General features: G+C 47.6%; 1 protein-coding gene across 5 annotated transcripts in view; it reads right to left on the reverse strand.

The window, feature by feature from the left end:
- Nucleotides 1-12,220: 12,220 nt before the first annotated feature.
- The window catches only part of RAPGEF6 (Rap guanine nucleotide exchange factor 6), a 99,687-nt gene continuing 88,759 nt past the window's right edge, over nucleotides 12,221-23,148 (reverse strand). For all 5 annotated transcript variants that reach the window (XM_026045292.1, XM_026045276.1, XM_026045284.1 and 2 more), the window contains 5 exons: nucleotides 22,648-22,761; nucleotides 19,099-19,324; nucleotides 17,113-17,624; nucleotides 13,798-14,109; nucleotides 12,221-12,309 (listed from right to left, as the gene is read on the reverse strand). In XM_026045292.1, coding sequence (XP_025901077.1) covers nucleotides 12,284-12,309; nucleotides 13,798-14,109; nucleotides 17,113-17,624; nucleotides 19,099-19,324; nucleotides 22,648-22,761 — 1,190 coding nt within the window. In that variant the 3' untranslated portion in view covers nucleotides 12,221-12,283. The remainder of the gene's footprint in view (nucleotides 12,310-13,797; nucleotides 14,110-17,112; nucleotides 17,625-19,098; nucleotides 19,325-22,647; nucleotides 22,762-23,148) is intronic.

Below are 23,148 nucleotides of genomic sequence, written 5' to 3' on the forward strand. Positions count from 1 at the left end.
GAAATAGCTCACCTGGGATGGCTTATGGGCTGATTCAAGGTGCCCAGGAGCCAGAAATGCCTCTTATTGACACCATCCATCCGCTAAAGCACGTAGAGGAGGGAAAGGAGAAGGGAGGAGAAAAGCAGCTCTGCAGCTGGGGCAGACGCTGCCCAAAACCCACCGCAGACCCCACACCAGAGCTTTGCCCGAGCCCCTTGCCCRGCGACAGGGAAACGAGCTCCATTTCACCACGTTTCCAGGCAGAAAAGCCGAGCTCTGGCGGGCACGGCTGCAGCCTGGGCTCTGAGGTGCTGTTCCCTGTGCAATCCCTGGAGATTCATTGGGAACAAACGGGAACAGCCTGTTCCATGGGAGTTCACAGGGCATTGGAAGGGCTCCGAGCACCCAGAGGAATTATTTATACTGCAGTGGCACCTTCCCTGATCTACCCTTCAGATAAGTCAGGCCTGGAGGTGCACATTAAGGGCTTGTTAAAGCCAAACGAGAGGTCAGGGCTGCACCAAGCAGCAAGGACACCCTGGCATTACTATAAGCCCCATTCAGCTAAAATACCCCCAAGCTCAGCCCTCTGAGAATGAAGTTATGAGCTTGGAGACAGGCACTGACTTTTAAGGAACCCTCCCTTCCTCTGATTTCCCCCTTTTTTGGGGTGGGATGTTGTAAGTACCATGATCCAAGGACAGCATGCAGATACTTGCAAAGCCTTAGGCCAGATCCAGATCCTGATCCTCACCCTGGGAATGCTGCAATAAGAGTTAGCCAAGGGATCTCTTCCAGCTCAAGTACCTGCGAGGTCCATAAAGATCCAACACGCTCCAGAAAGCAGCAGCAGCAGCAGCAGCTCTGCAGTGCAGGGACTCGCTGCACTGGTGTCGTTTGGCTGCTGGGGGCTCGCGGGGACGGGCAATAAACTGCCTAGCAAATAAGCGGGGAGCTCTGTGACAAAGATGCCATGGACCAGAAGAGCCCCCAAAGCGACGGCCTGAGAGCCCGTGCAGCAAAAGCACTCCCAGCAGCAAACTCATGGGTACGTACTTTTACGAGGCTTGATAGCACATTAATTGGTTTTATTGCAATTTATGGCGTTTGTATAATGACGTGAGTCAATATGAAGGTAGCGAAGCAGGAGGTTATAAAAACCACCCAGTCTCGTTCTCCAGGGGCTGAACCCAGCCCAGGTGTTTTTGTCATCAGAGTTGTCTTAGCTTTGGTCACACTGGTGTTTTGTGTGAGCTCCCGATGGCAAGAGCAGCACCTTGGTAAGAGGTTGACCATCAACAGCGCCTGACACTGCTGCCTACRAAATACCCGATACCACCAGCAGATTGGATTCAATCTCTAATTACAGGACTTTTTAAATGGAGAAATCAAATTTGCAAAGTTAGACCCCTCTGTTCGAGGGCTTCCCTGTCRACCTCACAGTATCGCTCAGTAACAGTCGTGGTGGAGGAACCAGCTCGTCACTTTGTCTGGTCTTGGTTGCTCTCCATCTTCACATAGCCATGTCCCGGGGCCAGGCATGTGCCAGGGGATGCTCTTCCCGGGACCCTGGTTTGTGGGGCAGGGTGCAGAGGATGCAGGAGGGTCCAGAACAGATCATACAACAATAATGARCAGGCCAGATCATTCTGCAACAGAGCTTTTCTTAAGGTACCTCAGTAGCTAGTACAATGCTGAAGAAAAACACACAAGATCGCTAACAAACCATTATCCCTGAGGGCAAAATACCACATTTGCGCTTGGTCTAGCTGGCAGGACACCATTTCCCAATATTTTCCTCTTAAGGCTGGCTCGTGTGGCAGCAGGGTGACAGGACAKAAAGCAGCAACAGGGAGGAAAAATTCAGGTGGCATAGCGGGGACAGGAGCCTTCCTCCTCCTCCTCCTCCTCCGGAGCCTCCAGCCGTTCTGTGCTCCGGCGGGGTGTGCTGGCGCGCTGCGAGATAAAATTACATCCACAGATGGTCGAGACAAAAAAAAWATACAGCTAATTTTAGCTTAGGCAGAACCTTGTGCATCTATCTGGGGAAATAAAATCAGATGCACTTTATGTACCTCCTAAATTATCAAGAGCTTTCTCTGTAAATAAATACCAGTCAAAACCTAATCTCATGTTTGATGTGATGCAGCTTGGTATTAACTATTTTGGTGAAACATCACAAGTAGCAAACAACGTGCAGTTCTGGCCAAGCATCCACGTGGACACGTTTGGAGCTGGGTATTTTTCGTCTAGCCGGTGAAAGCCCATTATCGCACAGTAATGTGTCCCTAGTACCCTTTATGGATTATTCTTCTCCTTTTCCAATTCAGTTAAATAATTAGTGGTAATTGCCCTAAGCAAATGGTTAAGAAGCAGTCCGATACCGCCGCGCGCTTCGGAGATGTTCTCGTGTTCACACGTCTGCGTGGGGACGTTCGTGGGACAAGACCCCTGCGAGGCTCTCGGGGCACCGAGCACGAGTGTCTGCATCCGTGTCTATGTATTCTGGGGTGCTGCCACTGGGGAAAACGCATAAAGGTCATAAGTGGTTCTCCAAGCTGTGTTTTCCAAAGGCAAAGGTGCTCTTGGATCCCACCAGGAGCAGCGTGGGCCTTCTGGCACGTGCGGGCAAGGGGCCTTGGTAACGTGTGGGCAATGGGCTCTTGGGATTTGGGTCTAAAATCAACATCTGTGAGAAGGTGTCTCCAGAAAGCAAGGAAAAGGGGAGACTGGCTTAGAGCTTTCCCTCTTCCCAACGGAGCGCAGAGCCCAACCTGGGTTAYGGCAACCCATGGACACAGACAGCAGCCCATCGGCCAAAGCCATCGCGCAGCACCAACATCCGTGATGACACTGGGTGTCATCCATGGCCATGCAACCACCCATGGCCAACTCCAGCACAAAACGTGACTGAAAAAGCCAATTGTGACCCTATGGTTTAATAGTTCACTGAAACACACTYGCAGTGTCGGTCCGTGAACAGCGTGGACTTTCACTGCCCTGGGATCCTGATTCCTGTTTTGACCTCTCAGCTCTTCAGCTATCTTCTGGATCTAATGAATAAATATATATATAATACATATATATATAAAAATATATATATATATAATATATATAAAAATGTGACTAGTATACTTGCAGCCAATTCAGGCCACGCTGAAGTATTGCTCATGGCACTGCTGCTGGGTTAAAATAAACGTTCAAACCATTTCATCCCTCAGCACGGTGATATCTCTGTGACACATCATTGTGGATCCACACAGGTATAAAGTAAAAACTAAAGTGCATTTAGAAAGACCCTCCCTTATGTCTCGTAWATGTAAAAGTCACACTGCTCATACACGCAGGACAAACCTAATTGCAGAAGTGGAATCAACACTGCTATTTTGACAGCATATTTCAAGCAATTCTTCATTTTCAGGAAAAGTTTGAGGACTTTTTTTTTTTTTTTTTCCTCCTCCTCTTTCTTTCTTTTAAAACCCAACCTAATAACCTACTAATAACCTACTGCTTCCAGGGAATGTACAAAATACTTGGAAACATTAAGAGATCTCTTGCATGATCACTGCTCCATATCCCGAAACTTAGGTCTCTCTTTTGGGGCTTCCCTGTGGGCACAGTGCCCCAAAACCCTGTGGTCATCACACATGGAAAAGCAGCATTCCTGACTTGGGATATCAGCCCAATTCCCTTTATCCCCATTTTCCTTTTCCTTAAGAAAAGAACCATCAAAAATTTCATAGGAACGCACTTTTGAAGTTTAACTCCATCCCCCTTGTAGCTACTCATTTGGATTTGCAAATCTGCCCGAAAACAACTTGCTTCATTGCATAGCTTCATTTCTTGCAGGCTCCTTGCAGGGAGGAACGGGCCGCTTGCCTGGTGCAGAGCGAGGAGGTGTCTCCTGCGGCAGCACAGAACCTGCCCAGGCCACACRGGGATTACCAAAGGAGACAAACCCCACGCGAGAGCTCCTCGAGGGCCACTCTGCTCCACGGACATTGCTATTTCTGTCAGGCCTCACTGAGAAGAAAAGGTCCAAATCCTTTGAAATTATCAATACGCATGTACACGCCGAGGATAATATAGGTTATCCATCTAACAAAGCCACCTATCCGAGAGGCATTATGAGCCATTCAGCACATAAGGCACAAAAAGTGGGCATTATTTCATGCTGATAGGCATTTTACAGTTATATGTCAAATCTCTCTTTTGGATTTCAGCAGAATCTTATCAGAATAAATAAGTCATTTATATGCAGACCCGTCTAAGCACTCTGCACTCCGGCTTTGTGCAGCCTGCGACGCCTCTCACTTACCTGGGTAAACAGATTGCTAATACAACCAATATACGTGATGATATTCCAAAAGTATCATTTTACAAAAGGGCAAAATTATTTGACCCAGACAATTCCCCAAGTACTTTATGCATTGCTGCTGATAGAAATCTCTCCTGCTTCGCAGTTTAGCTTAAATGAAAAAAAAACACCACAACAAAACCCGATGTGCAATACAGAAAAGACACCGGCAAAGCTCCAGGAATTATTTCCTCATCGGAATGAGGAAATTCCGACAGGAGCAATTCCGAGCTCCTCACGGGTCTGAAGTTGCAGCCCTCGGTTCGGCTACTCTCTGAGTACCCTATAGGTGCCCCTGGATGGGAATTCCAGTGGGACACGGGGCTCCCGCAGCCCCCCTGCAGCTCCAGGGAGCAGCCYGCATTGAGGAAAGTCTGCCCAAGTCTGTCCATGGAGTTAGATGAATGAGGGATAACACTGAGAAGGTTTAGTATGGGCAAATGCCTCATCACTGGTGCCGGTTAAGAGCTCGTTGCAGCAACAAACCTGAGCTCCCTGCTGCCTGAGCCCATCCGTGTGCAATTGTCAACCAAAATCATTTAAAATAATGAARTCCTCACTTGCATCAGGAATATAGGTTTAGTTTAGGAAAAGGCAACCAGGGCAACCAAACTGTGTACAGACTCTGCAGCAAAAGGCACTGGGGAGCTGAAACTCTGCTAAATCACCCCAAGTTCACATTGCAACCCTATAGATCGCAACAGGCTGCATAGATTGCAGGCCTGTAGTTTCTGTTTCTGCGATGTGTCTCACAACACATACCGCATCCTGGGACACAATCCCGGCAGCGCAGCCCCTGTATCCCGGTCCGGGTCCGGAGCCTCCGCGGCTCGTCCTGCAGCGCGACGGCTGCTCGGCCTCCCCTGGCCGCCCCGTGGCTCTGCTGGGAAAATTCACACAGGCTTCACTGTCATTAATAAAATCAATATGCATGCAGTTGCACATGTTACAAATTAATTAAGAAAAAAAAAAAAGGACCATTTTTCCCAGAAAATGTACTTTGGCAAAATATTTTCACGGCGCATGTTTTCTGTGGTCACAGAGCCACCCCTGGTTGCTGGCTGCAATAGTCAGACTCATGTGCATGGGCTGTTCGTACCTACACAGACAGGTCACTCCAGCTTCACGCTCTAATCTAATAAATGTTAAAAATGAGCTCTCAGAGCTACAGTAAAGGATAGTATTTAAGGAAGGAGAAAATTTCATCTAGCATTTTTTTTTATCATTATTGTAAGCACTGCACTGGAAGGTCTTTTTTATCCTTGGGAAAATGATTTTTAATAAACCAYAATATCACTAATTTGCTTGGATTTCTAAGGAGGCTGCTCTGAAAAGCYCTTTATTTCTGCTCTAGCCCTTTATTTCTGTATTTCCCTCGAGAAACAAACTTTGCTCTTCCCTGCTCCCCTGCAGCCGATTTCCCAGGCTGYGGTGCTGATGCTGCTGGACCTGCTCCCGGATTAGATGGTCGGGCTGAGCCAACGTGCCCAAAAGGGAGAAAACAACAATAATAAAATTATAACAGAGAAAATCTCTTTCCAGCTGTGGGGTTTTTCATCAGCATGAAATGTTATTAGTTCATAGATAGATATTATTTTAGCTGAAGTCCTTTTTTTTTGGCAGCAATTTGACCTTCCCAATAATGAACTTTATGTAAAGCCTTGGAGAAAGGCGGCTGGGCAGAGAGGGCGGCAGGAGCAGGACGGACSTCGCGCTGCGTGGGAGCAGAGTGCCACCTTATGGGCTTGTGGACCATGCCTCGGAAAGTCTGATTTTTCCCAAAATCGCAATAATTTCTAGATTCGGTGTGTCCGGAAAGACAAGGCCACCCATGCAAGAGGTTCTGCTCTTCCTCCCCCGTCACGGCCACCGCAGCGCAGCTTGTCCCTTGTCCCCTGTCCCTGCACTTGCCTGAGCCCTTTAGAAATCACTGCAATAATCAAAGGGCAGATTTTAAGCCCAGCCTCCCGRTTGACTGAGGTTCCAGCTGGGAACCAAAAGGGCGAATCCTGAGTGTTCACCAGCACCTAACGCCTCCCAGCAGCTTCACAGAGGTCTGCAGCAGCAGAGAAGTCATTTCCTCTTAGCTGCTAAGAAACTTTTCCTTTTCTACACCATGAAATTGCCAGTCCATTCATGGTACACTACAGAAGGACAAGCATAACTCAATTCGTAATTTTAAGGATAAAGCTAAAAAATCTTGCTCCTCCACAATGCRTCCATCACCCGGCTGGGGGCTCAGAGTAACCGGGTATTTAGACACTGTATTTAGACATTTCCCCCACACAACTGTACATTTTAATCAGTGTTTTACCTGTTCCTTCGCTTTTGTGATGACACCAGTGAGTTTGCTCCGGGTGGGAGCCAGCAGCCTCGCAGGACAAGCCGAGTCAGGCTCTGAAACGAGCCCAAGTTGGCTTTGCTTGGATTTTACTTTTACCTGGAAGGAAAGTGGCCCTTTTTTCCCTTTTTGCAGGAAAAGGGGACGTTCAAATGGCTCCCGAGCATTTGATTCCCGAAGATTCAAAGCTTCACAACTGCTGGTCAGCTTATGGAAAGAAAACAGAAACTGGAAAAATTAAAATGGAAAGAAGACAGGATTCTGCAGCCATGAAGCAAGAGGAGGATCCTCCGCGGGATGGAGAGAACACGGAGAGGGATCAGATCCTGCTCTGCTGCCTGGCAAATCCCATCAGCACGAGTGGGAAGGAGCCTAGGGGAGATGCTCTCCATAAGGCAAGGAAATTCCCAAAAGCTCCCGCTGATATTGCAGGATAAAGGGATTGAGCTTGCGAGCCGGAGCTTAATTCTCCGGGAATAGGAAAGAAATTACAGGGAGCAGCCGAGTGGCTCTATCACCCCACGGAAACACTTAACGAGGCAAATGCAAAGCCTGGACATCAACCAGCCGGGATGCAGGGAGCAGCGGGAAAATCCCGGCCTCTTTCTGGGAGCAGCGGCATCACCGAGCCCTTGCTCCGAGCACCTTTGTCCTTCCCAGGCCAGGCCAGGCTGGCCGCCCCCAGCACAGGGGCTGTTTGCTAATAAATTGCTTTGAATTTATAATAAACCTGATGGCGCCTGAATGATGCACCCAAAAGGAAAAAAAAAAAAAAAAAAAAGAAAAAAACAGCAAGTTATCTGATACTCAGCAACGATCCTAAAACAGATGTTTGAGAGCATGAAATTATGTTGTGAGGTTTGAAATTGCAGACGCAATTACAACCTTCATTTTTATTGCCACTCATGAGTGCTAAATGCAACCAGCTCTACGTTTGAAACTGGGTTATTACCGTTTTTCTTCCTCTCTCCCAAGCCCAGCCTGACTTGCAGAACTGTCACGCTGGTAATTACTCTCCTCGGCTGATGAGCGCAGCGCAACGAGCCGAACCGGTGCTGGAAGCCGTGTTCATCCCAGAGCGGCAACGCGGACACCCGGCCGGCTGCCAGGAGCAGAGGGATTGTCAGCAAAGGAAGGGGAAAGGAAAGGAGGAAAGGAAAATCCTTGGGAGGAAGGAGGAAAGGAAAGAAGGAAATGAAAGAAGGCAGCTGCCTCTTCCCAGTCCGATCTTACAGAACCGCTCACCGGGCAGAGCAGCGCTGGGGACACTGGAAAGTCCAGGCGCTACCTGCTCCCATCCCAGATTTCCTCCTGTTTGTGCTCTCCCACTGTGCTGGTCCGCAGGGAAAGGCTGCAGGCCCTGCACAAGGGGCCAATAGCACCAAGAAACACGGTCCAAGAGGAACGAGGATGAACAAGAACACCAAGGGCCGCGTGTGATGRAGGCAGCGCTGGCCTCTCGTGGCCCGCGTCCCTCACGTCGTTTCATTCCACCCCACCTGCTGCTGCTCGGAGTTTGGCATCCCTCCTCGTGCAAGGTCCCTGTGGAAAGACGGGACCGCTGCCGGGTGCCCCTGAGGTCTTGCGGGGAAACCTCCTCCCTGCTGCTGACAAACGCAGTTCCAAAAACACCCACATCGGCTRCTAGGTCCAGCCAAAGGAGAGGGCCTGGAAAGGGTTAAATGGTTAAAATAAGACAGGCTGAGTTCTCATCCCAAAACAAGACACGATCTTGGGGAGGTAAACAATAAATAACGTGACAACCACCCAATAGTGCTGGAAATAAACCTGGAAATGTCCCAGCACAGGACCTGGTGCCCACAGGGGTGTTCACGACAGCCCTGATCGAGTGGGCACCCAGCACCTTACCTGACACGTTGGGTCCTGCAGCGCCCTGGGAACACCTGGAGCATCCAGAGGGAGGGAATCCCCAGAGGGAATTCCTGGAGGGAATCCCCATGGGGCCTGGGCGACATGTCCAAGGGCTCCGGCCGCATCCCCCTCGGGCACCCGCTCCCGCCACCAAGGAGGCCACCAAGCTTACGTGGATTGTTTATTGATTCCAACATATTAATAGATTGGATAATAAACAGTACTTTTAAACATTCTCTTAACCAAAAATATAACAAATATTTACAATCACTCAGTAAAAATACAAAAAGCATACAGAGGCACTGTCTTTCTAAAAGACATAAGTGTAAGAGGTATCAAAAAATAGGAGACAAACATTGCTTGTTACAGAATACTTTACAATCACTGACTTGTGCAGTACAATTGCTATTGGAATATCATTACATCTGTGCAGTTTTGCCAATATGCTCACACATTTAGAACTTAATTAATACCAAGCTCAACTGCATTCCAGGGATATCAAAAATAAAGATAAAACCATAAAAAGCACAACCGAAGCAGAAGCGGGACAGGGAATCCCAGGGGGACTGCCCTCTGTACAAGCACTCTAAAATATAACGTGTGAAGCTTTTCTAAAGAGAAAGTATCCCTTTTTTCTTCTGTTTTCTGGGGGGAGAAGGCTGTGGCAAGTGTATCTTTAAACCCCCAGTGTTTTAYAGGGACTTACAGGCCAGTTTTGCACCCGCTCCGTTGCCTGCAGTCGGACAGCATGGGCAATGAGGAGGACACGTCCCGTCCCCGCCGCCGTCCCTCTCCTTCGTACACGTCTCAAAGGAAACGCGCTGCCGGCACCTGCAGAAATTCCCTTTTCATTACACTGTACGTATGGGAGGCCACAACTGCAGCTATTTCATGTTCCCTTTGCTGCCCCCGGAGCGGCGAGCGGAGCTCCCAGGTCTGCCACACCGCTTGGGAGCTCCCCAGAGGGCCGGGATTCAGCAGCGCTCCGAGGAATTCATGTTTGGAGCACAGGGAGTCACATGTAAGCTCCGACCTGCATGTGATGAGCGAGGAAAGAGCAGAGGAGCAAGCTGGGGTCTGGCAGCAGCAGAACATCCCACCGGGGAATTTCCCTCTCCATCAGGAGGCAGAGGAGGGAAGGGGATGGGGAGGAAGGAGCCAGCGCTGGCAGTCATTAAGGACGTGGCTTCCACAGAGTACAGCACGGACTAACCACAGCTTTACTTCCCTTTCAACCCCTGAAAAAAGGGATACCGTCTCTTCAAATCCACACCAGACACACTACAGTGGGCTATGGGCCCCGATCAATGTGATCGGTGGATTTAAACACAAAGAAGCCAACGGGAGCGGGCAGCAGGAGCAGAGGGCCCGGCGGCGCCGCTCCGCTCCGGGCGCCAGGACGGGGAGCAGCGGGACCGGCGCTGCCGCGAAACCCGGCGTGTCCCGGCAGGACGGGGCGACGCCGCTGACGCCCCAACGCCAGGGCTCAAGGGGCTCCCGCGGGACCCTCCGGCTGCTCCCGGCTCCCCGCGGACCGGCCGTCCCGGCGCCGGCCGCCTCCGTCCCCTCCGCGGCGCTCACGAGGCTGCAGCGGCTACACGGCTCGGCAGGCGAGGCCATGGCGAGGCTGGGATGTCATCTACCCGGCACAAAACACGTGGTTTTGGTGAGGAAACACGGCGCTCCGAAGCTAAGCAGCAGCTTGCAGTGGGATTGCTAGAGCTTCCAATTTATATCCCACAAAGTATCAGTTCAACACTTGGAATATCAACATTACATATGCTGAAAATAATTGCTCTGCCCTGCATTGTTTTGACACTTATATTAATCTTTATTCATTAAGGCCTGTGCAAGTTCATYATATTCATTAAGGCCTCAAGAAAGCAAAACATATCTATTACGAAATACCTCGACTGCTTTTTAGTATGGTTTTTAACCATTTGCTCCTCAGATGCTTGTGCCAAAAATTAAACAGAGCCAATTAACTGACTATGAGTTAGGCTCCCTTTCCTCAGCGTCGCAGCTCGGGGCTGCTTTAGGACTCGGTTGCTCAACCGTCGCTGTAGGGTGAGCTCAGCTTAGGGGTAGGACTGAACCCTGCACAGCCACGACTGCAAACGCAGCTCAGTCACCACTGGCATGGGCCCCAGTTCGATATGGGGAAGCACGTCGAAGGTTTTGGGTCGGTTTTGGTTGTGGTGTTTGCAGGAACTGCTGCATTCACCCTGCACCCCAACGCACACGTATGGAACAGAACAGAAAAACCTTAAAGCTCTTCACAACTGAGGATGTAGAAATAATTTCTGAGGCACTGTAAAAATGACTAACATCTTTCTAGCCTAGGCTGTAAACATCACAACAAAGATTTACAATTAAATGTTTAAATACATATTCACACATTCATGTCCAATTTTAACACTAGATGGGGCGTCATGTGCTAGAAGAAAGTAAGAAAATGCAGGTATTTCCAGTTCTACCCCTTCGCACTCTGGTTGGCTAGGTAAAAATCAAATGAGCAATTTACTTACCCCTATGAAACTGTGAAGCTATCCCACATTAATACTGGCTTGAAGGCAAAGCTTTGATCGACATCAGCAACACCAGGATTTTAGCCTAAGACTTACAAAAATAAAATGGCTTGAGACTACCTGTCTTCTCCAGATGAGCACAACGCATCTGGGCACTCAGGCACACACCACTACTTGTGTACATGAGTATTTGTCATTTCAGGTTCAGTTTCGGAAGTGCAAATGAGACAATGGCTTTTTTGTTTGTTTGTTTGAGGCTAACCTTTGCACCTAAATCCTGGGTTAACTCCAGGAAAAGAAAGGATTCCAGGGGATGGTGGTAAGTCCCACGACACACACCTCCCTTTGGGTTTCTAGCGACATGCTCTGTGTGCTGTGGGAGAATTGAAGCTCTTTTGAGGAAGTTCCCAACTCACCGGCTCCGGCAGCCTGGAGGAGTTGACATGCAGCCCAGACCACATCTGAGATCATGGTAGAGACTTGTGGGCTTTGGGATTGTCCTTGGAATAGAAAACCACAAGGCCACAGCACTCCCGCTCCCAATACAGTCATGCCGGGCAAGGCTTCTTCCTCTATTTAGTGCTAACCCGCCCAAAATGCCTTAAACTCCCGATATTTCTGACACCACCCCACTGCGTGGGCTCCTAGTTATCCTGGCTGTTTTGGGAGCACGACGGTTTACGTCTAACTACCTACTGTCACGTTGATTAAATGCTTCTTAGCCAACCAGAGTACTCCCGACACAAATAAAGGAAATTCCCATCAAAACATTTTTAAATTAATAAATTACTTTTAGATACTGCAGCAGTGTCCTTCAGTTTTGCTGACAACTTGATTTTTTTTTTTTTAAATGTGTTCATAAAATAACCTCTTAGATTTGTAACGTAGAAAATAACGACAATGGAAATACCAAAGGATTCTATGGTATGATGCAGAAGAGAGCTCCCGAGCTTCGCGTGGTCTCCATGAGTGGTCCTCCCGAAAGCACGAAGCGTGGTCCACGTGGTGATGCGGGTCGTGGGGGTGTCCCCTCGGGAGGGCAGCCCGGGGCGCAGGCAGCAACGCTGCTCGCGGGCTGCGGCGCACGGAGGCGGCGCGCCGGCCCCGGCAGGGACGAACGCGGCGTTCGGGGTCAGCAGCAGCGAGCGGTCGGCGCGGCCGGCGGGACGGGCCCGCGGCTCCGGAGCGCTCCCGGCGGCAGCCCTACACTGCTGAAACCTGCTCGTCTTCTGCAAGGCAAGAAGAAAGCGTGAGTTAGTGACCGTGCTCGTGCCGCTGCCCCAAGCAGCCCGGCCCCGCGGCTACGGGAAGGGCACTGCTTCACCAAGAGCCTTCAGCACCTTCACAGCCAACCACAACACACTAAGTACGGCCCTTTTACAAGATATCCTCAGTCACCCGAGGCAGTATCTAATAAAGATTAGATTGAAACAGTCAAAATCCTCCAGGCGCCAGGCACTACACAGCATGCACACCCCAACAGCCCGTGGCTCGGGAGGAAAGCCAGCAAGGTGCTTTCGGACATGCAGTGATCTTTGCAGAGGAATTCCAGGTAAAATTAACCAGACACTTTAAAAACAGCACGGGTATATCTAAAAGTATATGGTTAAATTTAGCTTTGAAAAAATTGGATTATAGTGTTTGAAGCAATTACTTCTTTATTTTGTATCAGAAGCATTTAGCAACACAATTCAATTAATGCTGGGTAATTTTTAAGTTTTACCTTGAATTGCAATACTAAAATATATGTTAAGTGTTGTTTCAGTATTACAAATGCTGGGATAGGATCATTTCGATTGAGAAACTGTTCTAAGTCGTGCTCATTTTAAGACTGAAATCCAAGCAGGCAACCACAACATTCTACTAAAAAATTAGTTCATTAGCAAGGGGTACAGAGAGATCACATCAGTGCACAAGTGTTAAAAGCAAATCAGCAGATAAATAATTAAGTGGTAATTCTCCTAGCTTGAAGTTAGCATTGACACACAGTTAAGAGTGGTCTTTTTTGGAAAAATCACTGGCATTTTGGTCACATGAGATATTCTGCACTCGGCAGCATTGCCTGTTGCTTCAAACAAGGTCARGAAGAATTTAACAGGAAGAGACACTGTCAGGCCAAGGCGGGCGGAGAAGTCAGGTTTTATTAAAGGCATTTTTCACAAGARCAGACATTCATTTTGCTCAGTGCTTTTTAGATCCATGCTCCAAAACTGGCTGTTGAGGAATACTGTGGAGGAATAGCTTAGTGCCAGTGCAGGAGAACAGGAACGTGGACCAGAGCAAGCGTTGAACAAAATCCCACCGAATTTGAAATTTAGGTCGTCATCCCRAACAGCGGGACATAAATTAATGAGGATTAATGAGGCCAAAGAGACTGGAGCTTTTGGCACAGAGCTTATGGCCTGAGAGTGTGGCGCGAGCTGCGCCAGGGCGGGATTTCTGGCAGGGCAGCACGTCCGTGCCGTGCCGTGCCACGCGCGGGGCTCCCTCCGCTGCAGCGCCCGCCTGTCGCTGTCAGGCGTCCTCCCGACCCCCGTGCGCACCCCGGGATGTGCGGGTGTGCGCGCACAGCCCCACAGACACACACACAGACACACGTCCACCCCAGAGAGCGGCGCGGGAGAGCCCCCCGAGCGCCCGGGCGTGACAGCAACACCGCACAGAGCGGGTGACAGAGCGGCTCCCGCGACAACTACCGCGCCGGGCGTCGCACCTACCATCCTCTTCACTATCTGCGCCAGGCACATCTGCTAGCTGGGGGCTGGCCGGCTGCCGACTATGCCACGGAGGCATCTTCGAGGACATAGAGGCCACCGCGTCACTACCGAGAGGAGCTGCCGAGAGTCTAGAGAGGTCGCCGTGCAGCATCTTTGACCTCTGCACGGCCACACTATAGTCGGGAGGTTTGAGGTGCGGGTGGTGGGGCGATCCTTCCTTTATGTCCGCTAAAGAAATGCCCAGGTAGCCCGGAGGGGTGGGCGGTGGCTCCCTATACCTATCGTCCTTCTTAGGTGAGGTGACACAGTACACTGGGCACCAGAAACAAGCCATGGAGATGTTAAAAGGAAGAAAAAAAACAAAGAAAACAAAACGTTAAAAAATTCATGAAATGTTACAATGGCAAAACAGAAACTGATAACAAAAACGCAAATGCAGAAACACCGGTTATAACGACTTATAACGACAGCAGCAGATACTCCGGCTTTTCGTTTATGCTTTGGGCTTCTCTGGAGGGGTCAAGAGCAGCAAGAGAACCAGCAAACTCGTGAGGCAAATGCCAGTGAAGCAGACACGGAGCTGGAGATACAACGGGGGCCCTGGGCTAGCCGTGGAAGGGGCCCCTTGCCCACAGCAAGAGGGGCTGTTGTTGACTTGCGTGTCAACAGCAGCCGCTTCACCAGCGAGAGAGAGGTCTGTGGCTCAGCACGGTCATTATTATATGATATCGTATGTGTTTTGCACTACGTAATATGATATTAAACCATCTGCCCATCTGTGCTAYAGGGGAAAGAGCCTGCAGCCAAGGTCTTGCATTTTCTAACACTCAACAACGGCTTACAATACCCAGACTTGCAATACCCAGAAATTTTCTAAACCAGCATCCTAAATTTTAAGTTCCCTATTTATAAGTGAGGAATAAGTGTGAATAGTTTGGCAACACATGCCTTGGAAAGGCTCCATTACACCTTTTACAGTCATARAAGAGATTATAATCAATATTACTAATTTGCAATGTCCATTCCACAAAATCTTCTACATTTCTTTCCTATTCACCTGCAGGTCAGGTCACGTGGGCTATCAAAACTTAACTTTTTTTGTAAATCCCATTTCTCTCCCACTTACTCCCAATTTTAGGACTTATATGCATGTTAAATCAGGCTTTTCCCATGCAGGGTAATTTCAAAGCCAGGGTAATTTTAAAACTCTATTAGTTGAGTGAATTTACATTCATGCTGTGAGTGCATTTAAAACACTTTATGTTCATTACTTTTTTTAACAACTGCAGTAATTTCTGATCTTACAAGAATATGGAAGAATGAAAATAAAGCAGCATTTTCTTATTTTGTGTCCTGGACTTGAGAAATGCTGGGTGTAGGTCAAAGCAAGGAGAGTCATTCTGTACTTTATCTGAGACTTCTTGAGCTTATGGTAATAAACAAATTAAAGTTACAATAAACAAAAGCAAATTGATATACTCTGGGCTGATATATAACACTGATATATATTGATATAGCGCTGGGCCTCTATGGAGTAAGAGGAAGCTTTGCCTTCCCCAAAGGGATGGGCAAGGGCTGGTCCTCCCTCATCTTTGGTCCTTATGGTTTTGCAGAAGTGGTCCTTATTRTCCTTATGGTTTTGCAGTAATATCTGCAAGGGTGGATGCAGTTTTATGGAAAACTGTGACAGGTTTCCTAGAGGTAGCATCTAGTCTTCAGCACTAATGCCTAAAACTAAAGCAGCATTAAGGTACAACAGACAGCTACGTAACTCTATTGTAGGTGAAAGCTATGGAAAAACTTTCTTTAATGTCCAGTAACAACATCCTACAATTGCATCCTGCTCTTGGGAAGCTGAGGTTACACTAAGAAATACTGTGTGCTGCAGAAYGCAGAAATGCCCAAGAAACAATAAAGTCTCTGCATTTATTGATTCTGCCAAGTCCAYGCTCTCCCATTAGCACATGGGCAGTGGTTTTCCAGCTCTGTCCCAAGGGTTCCGGGCAGTAAAACTTGTCTCAGCCCATTTGGGGGACCCTTCCACACCAGCATTCCTTAAGCAAACGAGCTGAAGAGTCTCAATTTGTTTACAGTGTTAGGAATTCATGCTATAGACTGTGGTAACAAGTTGTTCCTGGAGAACAAGCAAATGGCAAAATAAAGCTAGGTTATCTTTGGCCTACTGTAGATGCCTAATTAATAGATYTGCATTTGCAAAGCCGAAGTCATATCCACCTATATCATCTGTGTTTAAACAGGATATATATGAGATCTCTGTTGAAACATGGCACTGAGCATTTCTTACCAATGCGCTATGACCATATAAGCAAAAAAAGCTATATGGTGCAGTATGAAAACAAAACTGAAACTAAGGGAAAAAGTTGTGAGAGAAGATAGAATATATTGAACGACATACCCTAAAATGGTTCAAGGGCTGATAGGCCATTTCAGAAAGGATACAAGGGCAAAAACAAGCTCAAGAAGGAGCTGCGAGCCAGCCTTCCTGTGCTCCTGTTCTGCTATATAGCCAAAGAGGAGCAAGGCAATCCAGAGACCCCCACTCTGTGTGTGATATTTAGGCATTTATCTTTGATAATATAAACCCCCTTTAGCAAACTGCTCAGTAATTAAATAGCATTTCAGCTGCACCACTGCCTTACAGTTTGGAGAGTTTTGCACTCTGTGTTTTGTCTTGTTCATAACCTGGTTCCTTCCGTTTGGGCAGTYTGGCAGCTGAATTCCCTAGGACGGTCAAAGTTGATCAGTAAAATTGTCTTTGAAAAGGCCTTTTACCAGTTTCTCTCCTTTCACGTGTAGCCAAACTGCACTGGTATAACTATATGGAAGTAGAAATACGGGAAAGCTGGGAAGGGAATCTGCACTGAGACATGCTGCAGCATGGAGAGGTGGGAATGCTCTGCACTGCTCCCTAATCCGGTTCTTCCCTTTGCAGTTCATGCCAGGTCTGTAGTACGCGGACGTGCAAAGGACTGATGCTCATTGCTCCTTGCCAGAGGAAACTCTGCAGTGAGGAGGGCTTCCAAAAAAATCCAACAAGCCCCCAAAAGTCGTACATGGTTCTCCTGCACACCCATAAAGTGACTGGGGAGCGTACTGCTCTTTTAATTTTCCTAATCCAAAAGAAGGCGGTTTAACAACCACAGTGGCTGAGGACTGTTCTGATTAAAACCACATGACAAAGCTGAATTTAACATGCAATCCAGTCCCCCGATCTGCTGATGTCATTTCTAAACAGCTTAATATCAAAATACAAACCAGATGCGGGAGCTTTCAGGAGCTGTCGCTTGGGCTTACCTATGAGGCCTTTTTCTGTACTTGAAGTAACAGTTTTGTAAGTTGTGTCGGTGCCTGCTTTAGAGTCCAAAACCTCCGTCTGCTCCGTGGCCGGCGTCTCCAGCCCCCTCCGCTTAATTGTCCCATAGTTTGTCTCATACGTGTCCGAGAGGGAGCTCGAGGAGGCCCAGCTCTGCCGGGACTGATCCGCTTCCAGGTTGGCTTTGGACTGCCTGTTATTTTTGGAATAGGGTTCAGAATATAAATAAGCCTCCTCAGARTAGCAATTTGTGGGGTCGACTTCAGCAATAGGTCCATCCAGCTGGGTGTGACGGTAGGAATTGAGGAGGTCCCAGCTCTTCTGGTTGGGGATGTTCTGGAAGTTGTCGTGGGAGCTGCTGGAGCACGATGTCCAGCTCCCGCGGCCGCTGTCCGCCGCCTCCACCAGGATGTGCTCGTGGGAGATCTCCTCGCTGCTCATGGACGACGTGAACGCCATCCCTCGGATGAGCGCGGGCCTGCTCAGCGACCAGCTACGGGGGAAAACAACAGGCATCAGAAAAAAGATCTCACTGGGTGCTGAAACAGCAGAGCTGTTCTCGGGGCCAGCTATTTGCATCAGAGACAAGCAGTCAGTGGTGTCAAACACTACGCAGCAAGGCCAAACACAGCAGCTCTGATGAGAAACCCGGTTGTTCCGCTCTGCAGCAGGGCCTGTCCCCAGAGGGACCAAGTCTGCAGCCRGCTCCGAGGGACCCGACTGCAGAGRCAGAAACGCTGCCCTGCAGGGGCAACTCTGCCAGTCTCGGCAGGACGGCGCCCCGGGAAGGCTCGAGGCCCGGCGGCAGGCACAGGCTCCGCAACACCACCAGGCTTGCTCTTTGCACTTACAAAACCCACAACATATATATTTGCATTGAGAAAAAAAGCATTTTTGGTTGCAGCTAGGAAAACTTGTTCAGGCAGAGAGAGGCAGGGTTTTATTTCAATGATACTTGGAAACACTGCACATCAGTAAGTGGAAAGATCTTGATCAGGAGAAATTTTGAAATCCTAAGGACAAAAATGCCTTTTTTTTTTTTTTAAAGAAATATATGCTAAAAGCTATTAATCACTATTAATATATAAATAGGAAAAAATAAAGCCAGGTTTAAATTGCTTTAGAATATAAACATATGATTGCTAGATGTTATTCTGAAGTCTCTTTCTGGTTGCATTAAAATGCATGCAAAGTGCATGCACTAAAATTCAACACCTCTGCTCCTCGGYTTACTGACACATTATGAGATCTAGAAACATTTCTTAAGTATGGGCAAATAACTTTTATTCTTCCTTTGCTTTTCCATTTTATGAATTCTAGCACAAAAACTCTTCTGAACCCACCAAAACTCACTGAAACTAGGGCCTAATAAAGCAGCCACTAGCTCTGAACAGTCTGCTTTTAAGTTACATGAAGATACTGAGTTCGGAATGCAGCCAGGCCCTTGGGGCAATGCACTGTCCTTCACGACCACGGCCGGCCTTCTGTGGGTCAAGTGTGACCACGCAGTGAAACAGACCCAAGAGCTGCACCTCGGGACCAGTCCTGGTGCTGCCGGGATGACAGCACCACTTCCAAACACACTCTCAGCAAGAGAAGGGCAGCTTCCAGTCTGCCTTAGCAACAATTAAGGACAAATACATTAATAAACAAAAGAAACCCCACTGAGGTATTTTAAGCGACCGGTATCGTGGAGCTCAGAGATAACTGGGAGCATCCTGTTCTTACTGTGCTGCCTCTCAGCACCACCTGGCAAGTCATTTGCTGAATATTACCCTAGCTTTTAACGCACTTGCAATCCCCTGCGTGTCCATCCGAACCCCAGTGACGTGAACAAGCTGTTTTCCATCTAAAAGACACAAGTTCCTTGGGAAAATAAGCTCATCCCATGCACTTCAGAGGAAGCAGTTTGCCGTGTCGGTCCCTGCTTTAGCGCTGCCGTTTAACACCTCCCTGCTGGCCCTTACCCCGGGCACGGCTGCGAGTAGTCGGCGAGCGGCTGCGGCTGCTCCTTGCGCTCGGGCCCCGCGGAGTCGCCGACCAGGAGGGCCTGGGCCAGGCCCCGCTCGTCCTGCAGCGCCGCCGACATGGAGTCCACCGAGCAGTTGCTCACGATGCTGGAGCGYGAGGAGATCTCGCTATGGCTCGAATCCGAGAAGTTATCCGACTTGGTGGAAGGTATGAGGGCATAGCCTGAGGGAAAGAGAGCGCGTTTAGTAAGGAGCCATTGTAGCAATCATCACGGTGGTGACGATTCTKCCAGAGAGGAACCTCATCCAAAATAACAAAACCAAAACCCTGCCATTCTTCAATAGATTGGTGTGCCTAGATTTTGATGAAACTAAAGATTTTAGCATCAGTCAACTCCTAATACCAATGATTTAAGAAGGCAATCAGGCAACACCCATAATCTCAGTGGATGTCCACCACAGTCCAAACCAACGCTACCAGGATCTGCAGCGGGGGGTTAAATTGCTCCAACCTTGCCAGATTCCCTGGGGTAAATTCCCACGGATCCTGGCAGCGCAGGAGGAGGTGCTGGCCGAGGGGAAGCGAGCTGCCAGGGTCCATATGGCCCGCTTCGTTTTTACTGCTTGTTCCAAAATCAACAAGTCGGGAAGCCAAGGCAGGAGGAACTTTGGCAGACGCTGGACTGCCCCCCAGCATTATTCCATGCAAAGAAAGCAGCTAAAGAGCCCACCAAAACACGTGAGCACTTCTTGTGCTTGTCTTGCCCACGAATTACTTCTTTCAAACACAAGCAGCAAGAAAGTCTCACACTTCCAATAGGGATTTCTATAGGCTCTGACGAGCTGCATCCCACCTAGATGTTTGCTGGCATTGCCACTTGAATTCAGGATGCAAAAGTAYCTGTTCCTAGGTGCACCTTTGATATGGGGAATATTGTACCAAGAACCTGCTTGAGCCTTTTATTTTGCTAAGCTTAGAGAAGCAGGGAAAGACCTGAACTGAATTCAGCTTGGCCAAGGGCATCTTTGGCACTTTGAGGGCACCCACCCTGCAAAGGCTGATGCTCCCTGGCAAACGCTCCCACATTGCAGACCAGTTYCACCACCCCAACACGATCACACATTGCTTGTGTTCCTCCCCATCCTCATTCTCATGCTGGTCCTACACTCCTTTGCACCCTAGAGAGAGTTTCGTGCTCTATTTTGGCCAGGTAAGAGGAAAATTCCTAATTATGCTACATACAGGATTATAATYCATATTCCTGCACCGCAAGGGCACAGAAAACAAATGGCAGCCTAGCAGGGAACTATTAAATTCAAGTGATCCCATCTGACCTGAGAGACATTAAATTGCCTTTTCAAGCTGTTCCTTTCTTGTCCTGGCAATAAACACTGTCTGATGGGATGTTGCAGGGTGATTAAACCCRAGCTCTCTTTGCTCTTTGAACAAAATAAGGCCTGAAAAATGGTTCTTAGCACAGAAACAATCCACTTAGTACGAGGAACTCCTGCCCTGTGTCCCTCCCAGGTCTTCCTGACCAGACCATGGTATTAATGATAGGGCAAGCTGGTTGATGACTGGGACTTGGCTGCCATTCCCTGCAGGACAGACCCTGCACGGGGCATTAGCTGGTTGTGTCACAGCCYGAGGCTCCCGACCCGCTTGTGTCTTAGGGTGATGGACTTGGACAAAAATCTCCTTAGGTCCCAAGGAAATTCTTCTACAAGGTGATGCCAGGCACAGACACACACTCCCTGACCTACTAACTGTGGGTTGTTCCTATCAGGCACACTGGGGGCAATAAACCTTGGATTCATTATTATTTTTTCCCTTGACATTTTTTTCTTTTTCCTTCAAGTTCCCACTGGATTTCTTTATACCAGTGAGATGCACTGCATCTCAGGAAAAAATAAATGCCTGGCCTCAGTGGGAGGTAACAGACGGCTATCTCTTGCATTATGTGCATAAACACGCAAAATTAGAACCCTTATTTGAAAGCAATAGCTGCTGCATTGATAGTAGAACAAGAGCTTGGAATTAATAAAGCTTATTTGTCCTTCTTTACCGGAGATACTAATACCTAATGGATGCACAGTCTTCAGATAAGCATTCTTTTCTCCTAAATTTCTGCCAATCACTCAACTTTTCACTTCATTTCTATCTACATGTACTTTTGAGCTGGACTGTGATATATTTACTTCAATATTAGAAGAAAATATGAAACAACCAGGCTCTGTAAGAACAATTTTAGTGATAATCTTAAATGAGTTAAAAAACTGATGCCAGTTTTGCATAGATCATAAAACATGGCATCTGGAGCTAGGCATCCATGCCACTGAGCATATAGCAATTTGAGAGACTTCACTGGTTTTTTTAGCTTGATTATGGCCATAAGATTTTTGACATCCAGAAGCGTTAAAAATTACAATTTCTTATCTAACTAAAGACAACCSTTACTGACAACCCTTAATTAAAAATCTTATTCCTTATACATTCTTAAATACTCCCTCTTTTGTGTAACAGACTCCTAAAAATTAAAACAATTGTACCACAATAAAAAAAAGCTCTCATAGTGACAGGATCTTTTGAGATAATCTTCATCAACAACCTCAAAGACTTTGAGATCAGTCAAAAGATTGATCTTTGCTAAAGAGATTAGCAGTATCTGAAAACTGGACTTATTAAATCATGGCAAAGGTATATAAAGAGATTAAATGTTAATCTTAGCTTGGCTGAAGGGCAGGATAGACATGGCCAATAAAGTGCCAACATGTTCACGAAACCCTCCCATGCTGGCAATGAGCATTTGATTTGCATCGCCCTGCAAATTCTTTGGATGAGTAAAAATAGCACCCTCGTTAAGGCACCCAAAAGGATGCTGGAAGTTACTGAGGGAGCATCCTAAGGTTTTCATCATTTGCAAAGCACTGAGGGCCAGAAGGTTTGCTGTACCTATTCCTTCATTTTCTGATATTGACATTACAAGCATTTTCCTTGCTGCACTGTAAGGGCGATTTATTATGACCAACGCAAATATCTCCTACTCTTGAAAACACGAATGGAAGGGAGGTACATTAAACAGCTTAAAACATATATTAACGAATCTGTATGTAAACGCATAGCAGCAATATAACTTAGATTATACTGGTCTATCCAGTACAAAATGGGTATCAGTCTTTCTTCTAAAAATCAAATAGTCTTCCTCCTTCTTCTAATCCTCCTCTGCAGATAGTGAAATGCCAGCAGGCTGCTGTTGCCATAGATACTTGCTGTACTCAGAGCATCACTGTCTATGTCCTCTTGCTTTTCACTCCTCTCTGAGGCTCGAGGGTGCTCTGCTTCCCTTTTTGCTGCAAAGGCTGTTCTTTCCCTGGAGAAGCTTCTTTCCCTAAGTCTTCCAAAGAGGGTTCCTTTCCTTCTCCTGTGCTCAAGCTCAAGCTCTGCCTTCTCGCTCGCCTCCTTGCTTCCTCCCTTTTCACACACGTCAGCACTGTCTCTTGCCTTGACAATCATCTCCTGAATTTTCTTTTGCAAATAAGCCCCACCTATTCCGTAGCTGCGCTGTCCGCTGTTCTTGTTGCTGGCTTCACTGGCAAGGGACGAGGACGACCCRGACAGATTCAGCTGACTGCAGTTGTCAGCCCTCTGGATGTTTCCAACTGCAATAAAGTGCAGATCTTGATAAATACCACAAGAAAACTAAGAGGAAAAACAGCAAGTGGATGTAAAAACTTTTTTCTTCACTCAGAATCGCATATAGGTTTAGTAAAATGTGTTCATGCCTGAAATTATGTATTCCAGCTATCTGTGAAGCACCTAATTTTAGGTTAATGAGTTGTTAGAACTATGCAACAACAGGATAGTGATTACCTTAATGAAATTAGGTCAGTGCTAAAATACACTAAAAGCAGCAAGTTGAATTAATGAAATAGCCCACAAAGAAATAAAATAGTTTTCTCAGAACCAGATGAAAGTCAACAAAAACCCTGTTTGTATAAATAAATAAGATCCAAGAGCAACAATTCTCCAAAAGCTCAGTGGATAGT

Source organism: Nothoprocta perdicaria, unplaced genomic scaffold (genome assembly GCF_003342845.1).
Source record: "Nothoprocta perdicaria isolate Ctin4 unplaced genomic scaffold, notPer1 scaffold_107, whole genome shotgun sequence".
NCBI classification, from domain to species: Eukaryota; Metazoa; Chordata; class Aves; order Tinamiformes; family Tinamidae; genus Nothoprocta; species Nothoprocta perdicaria.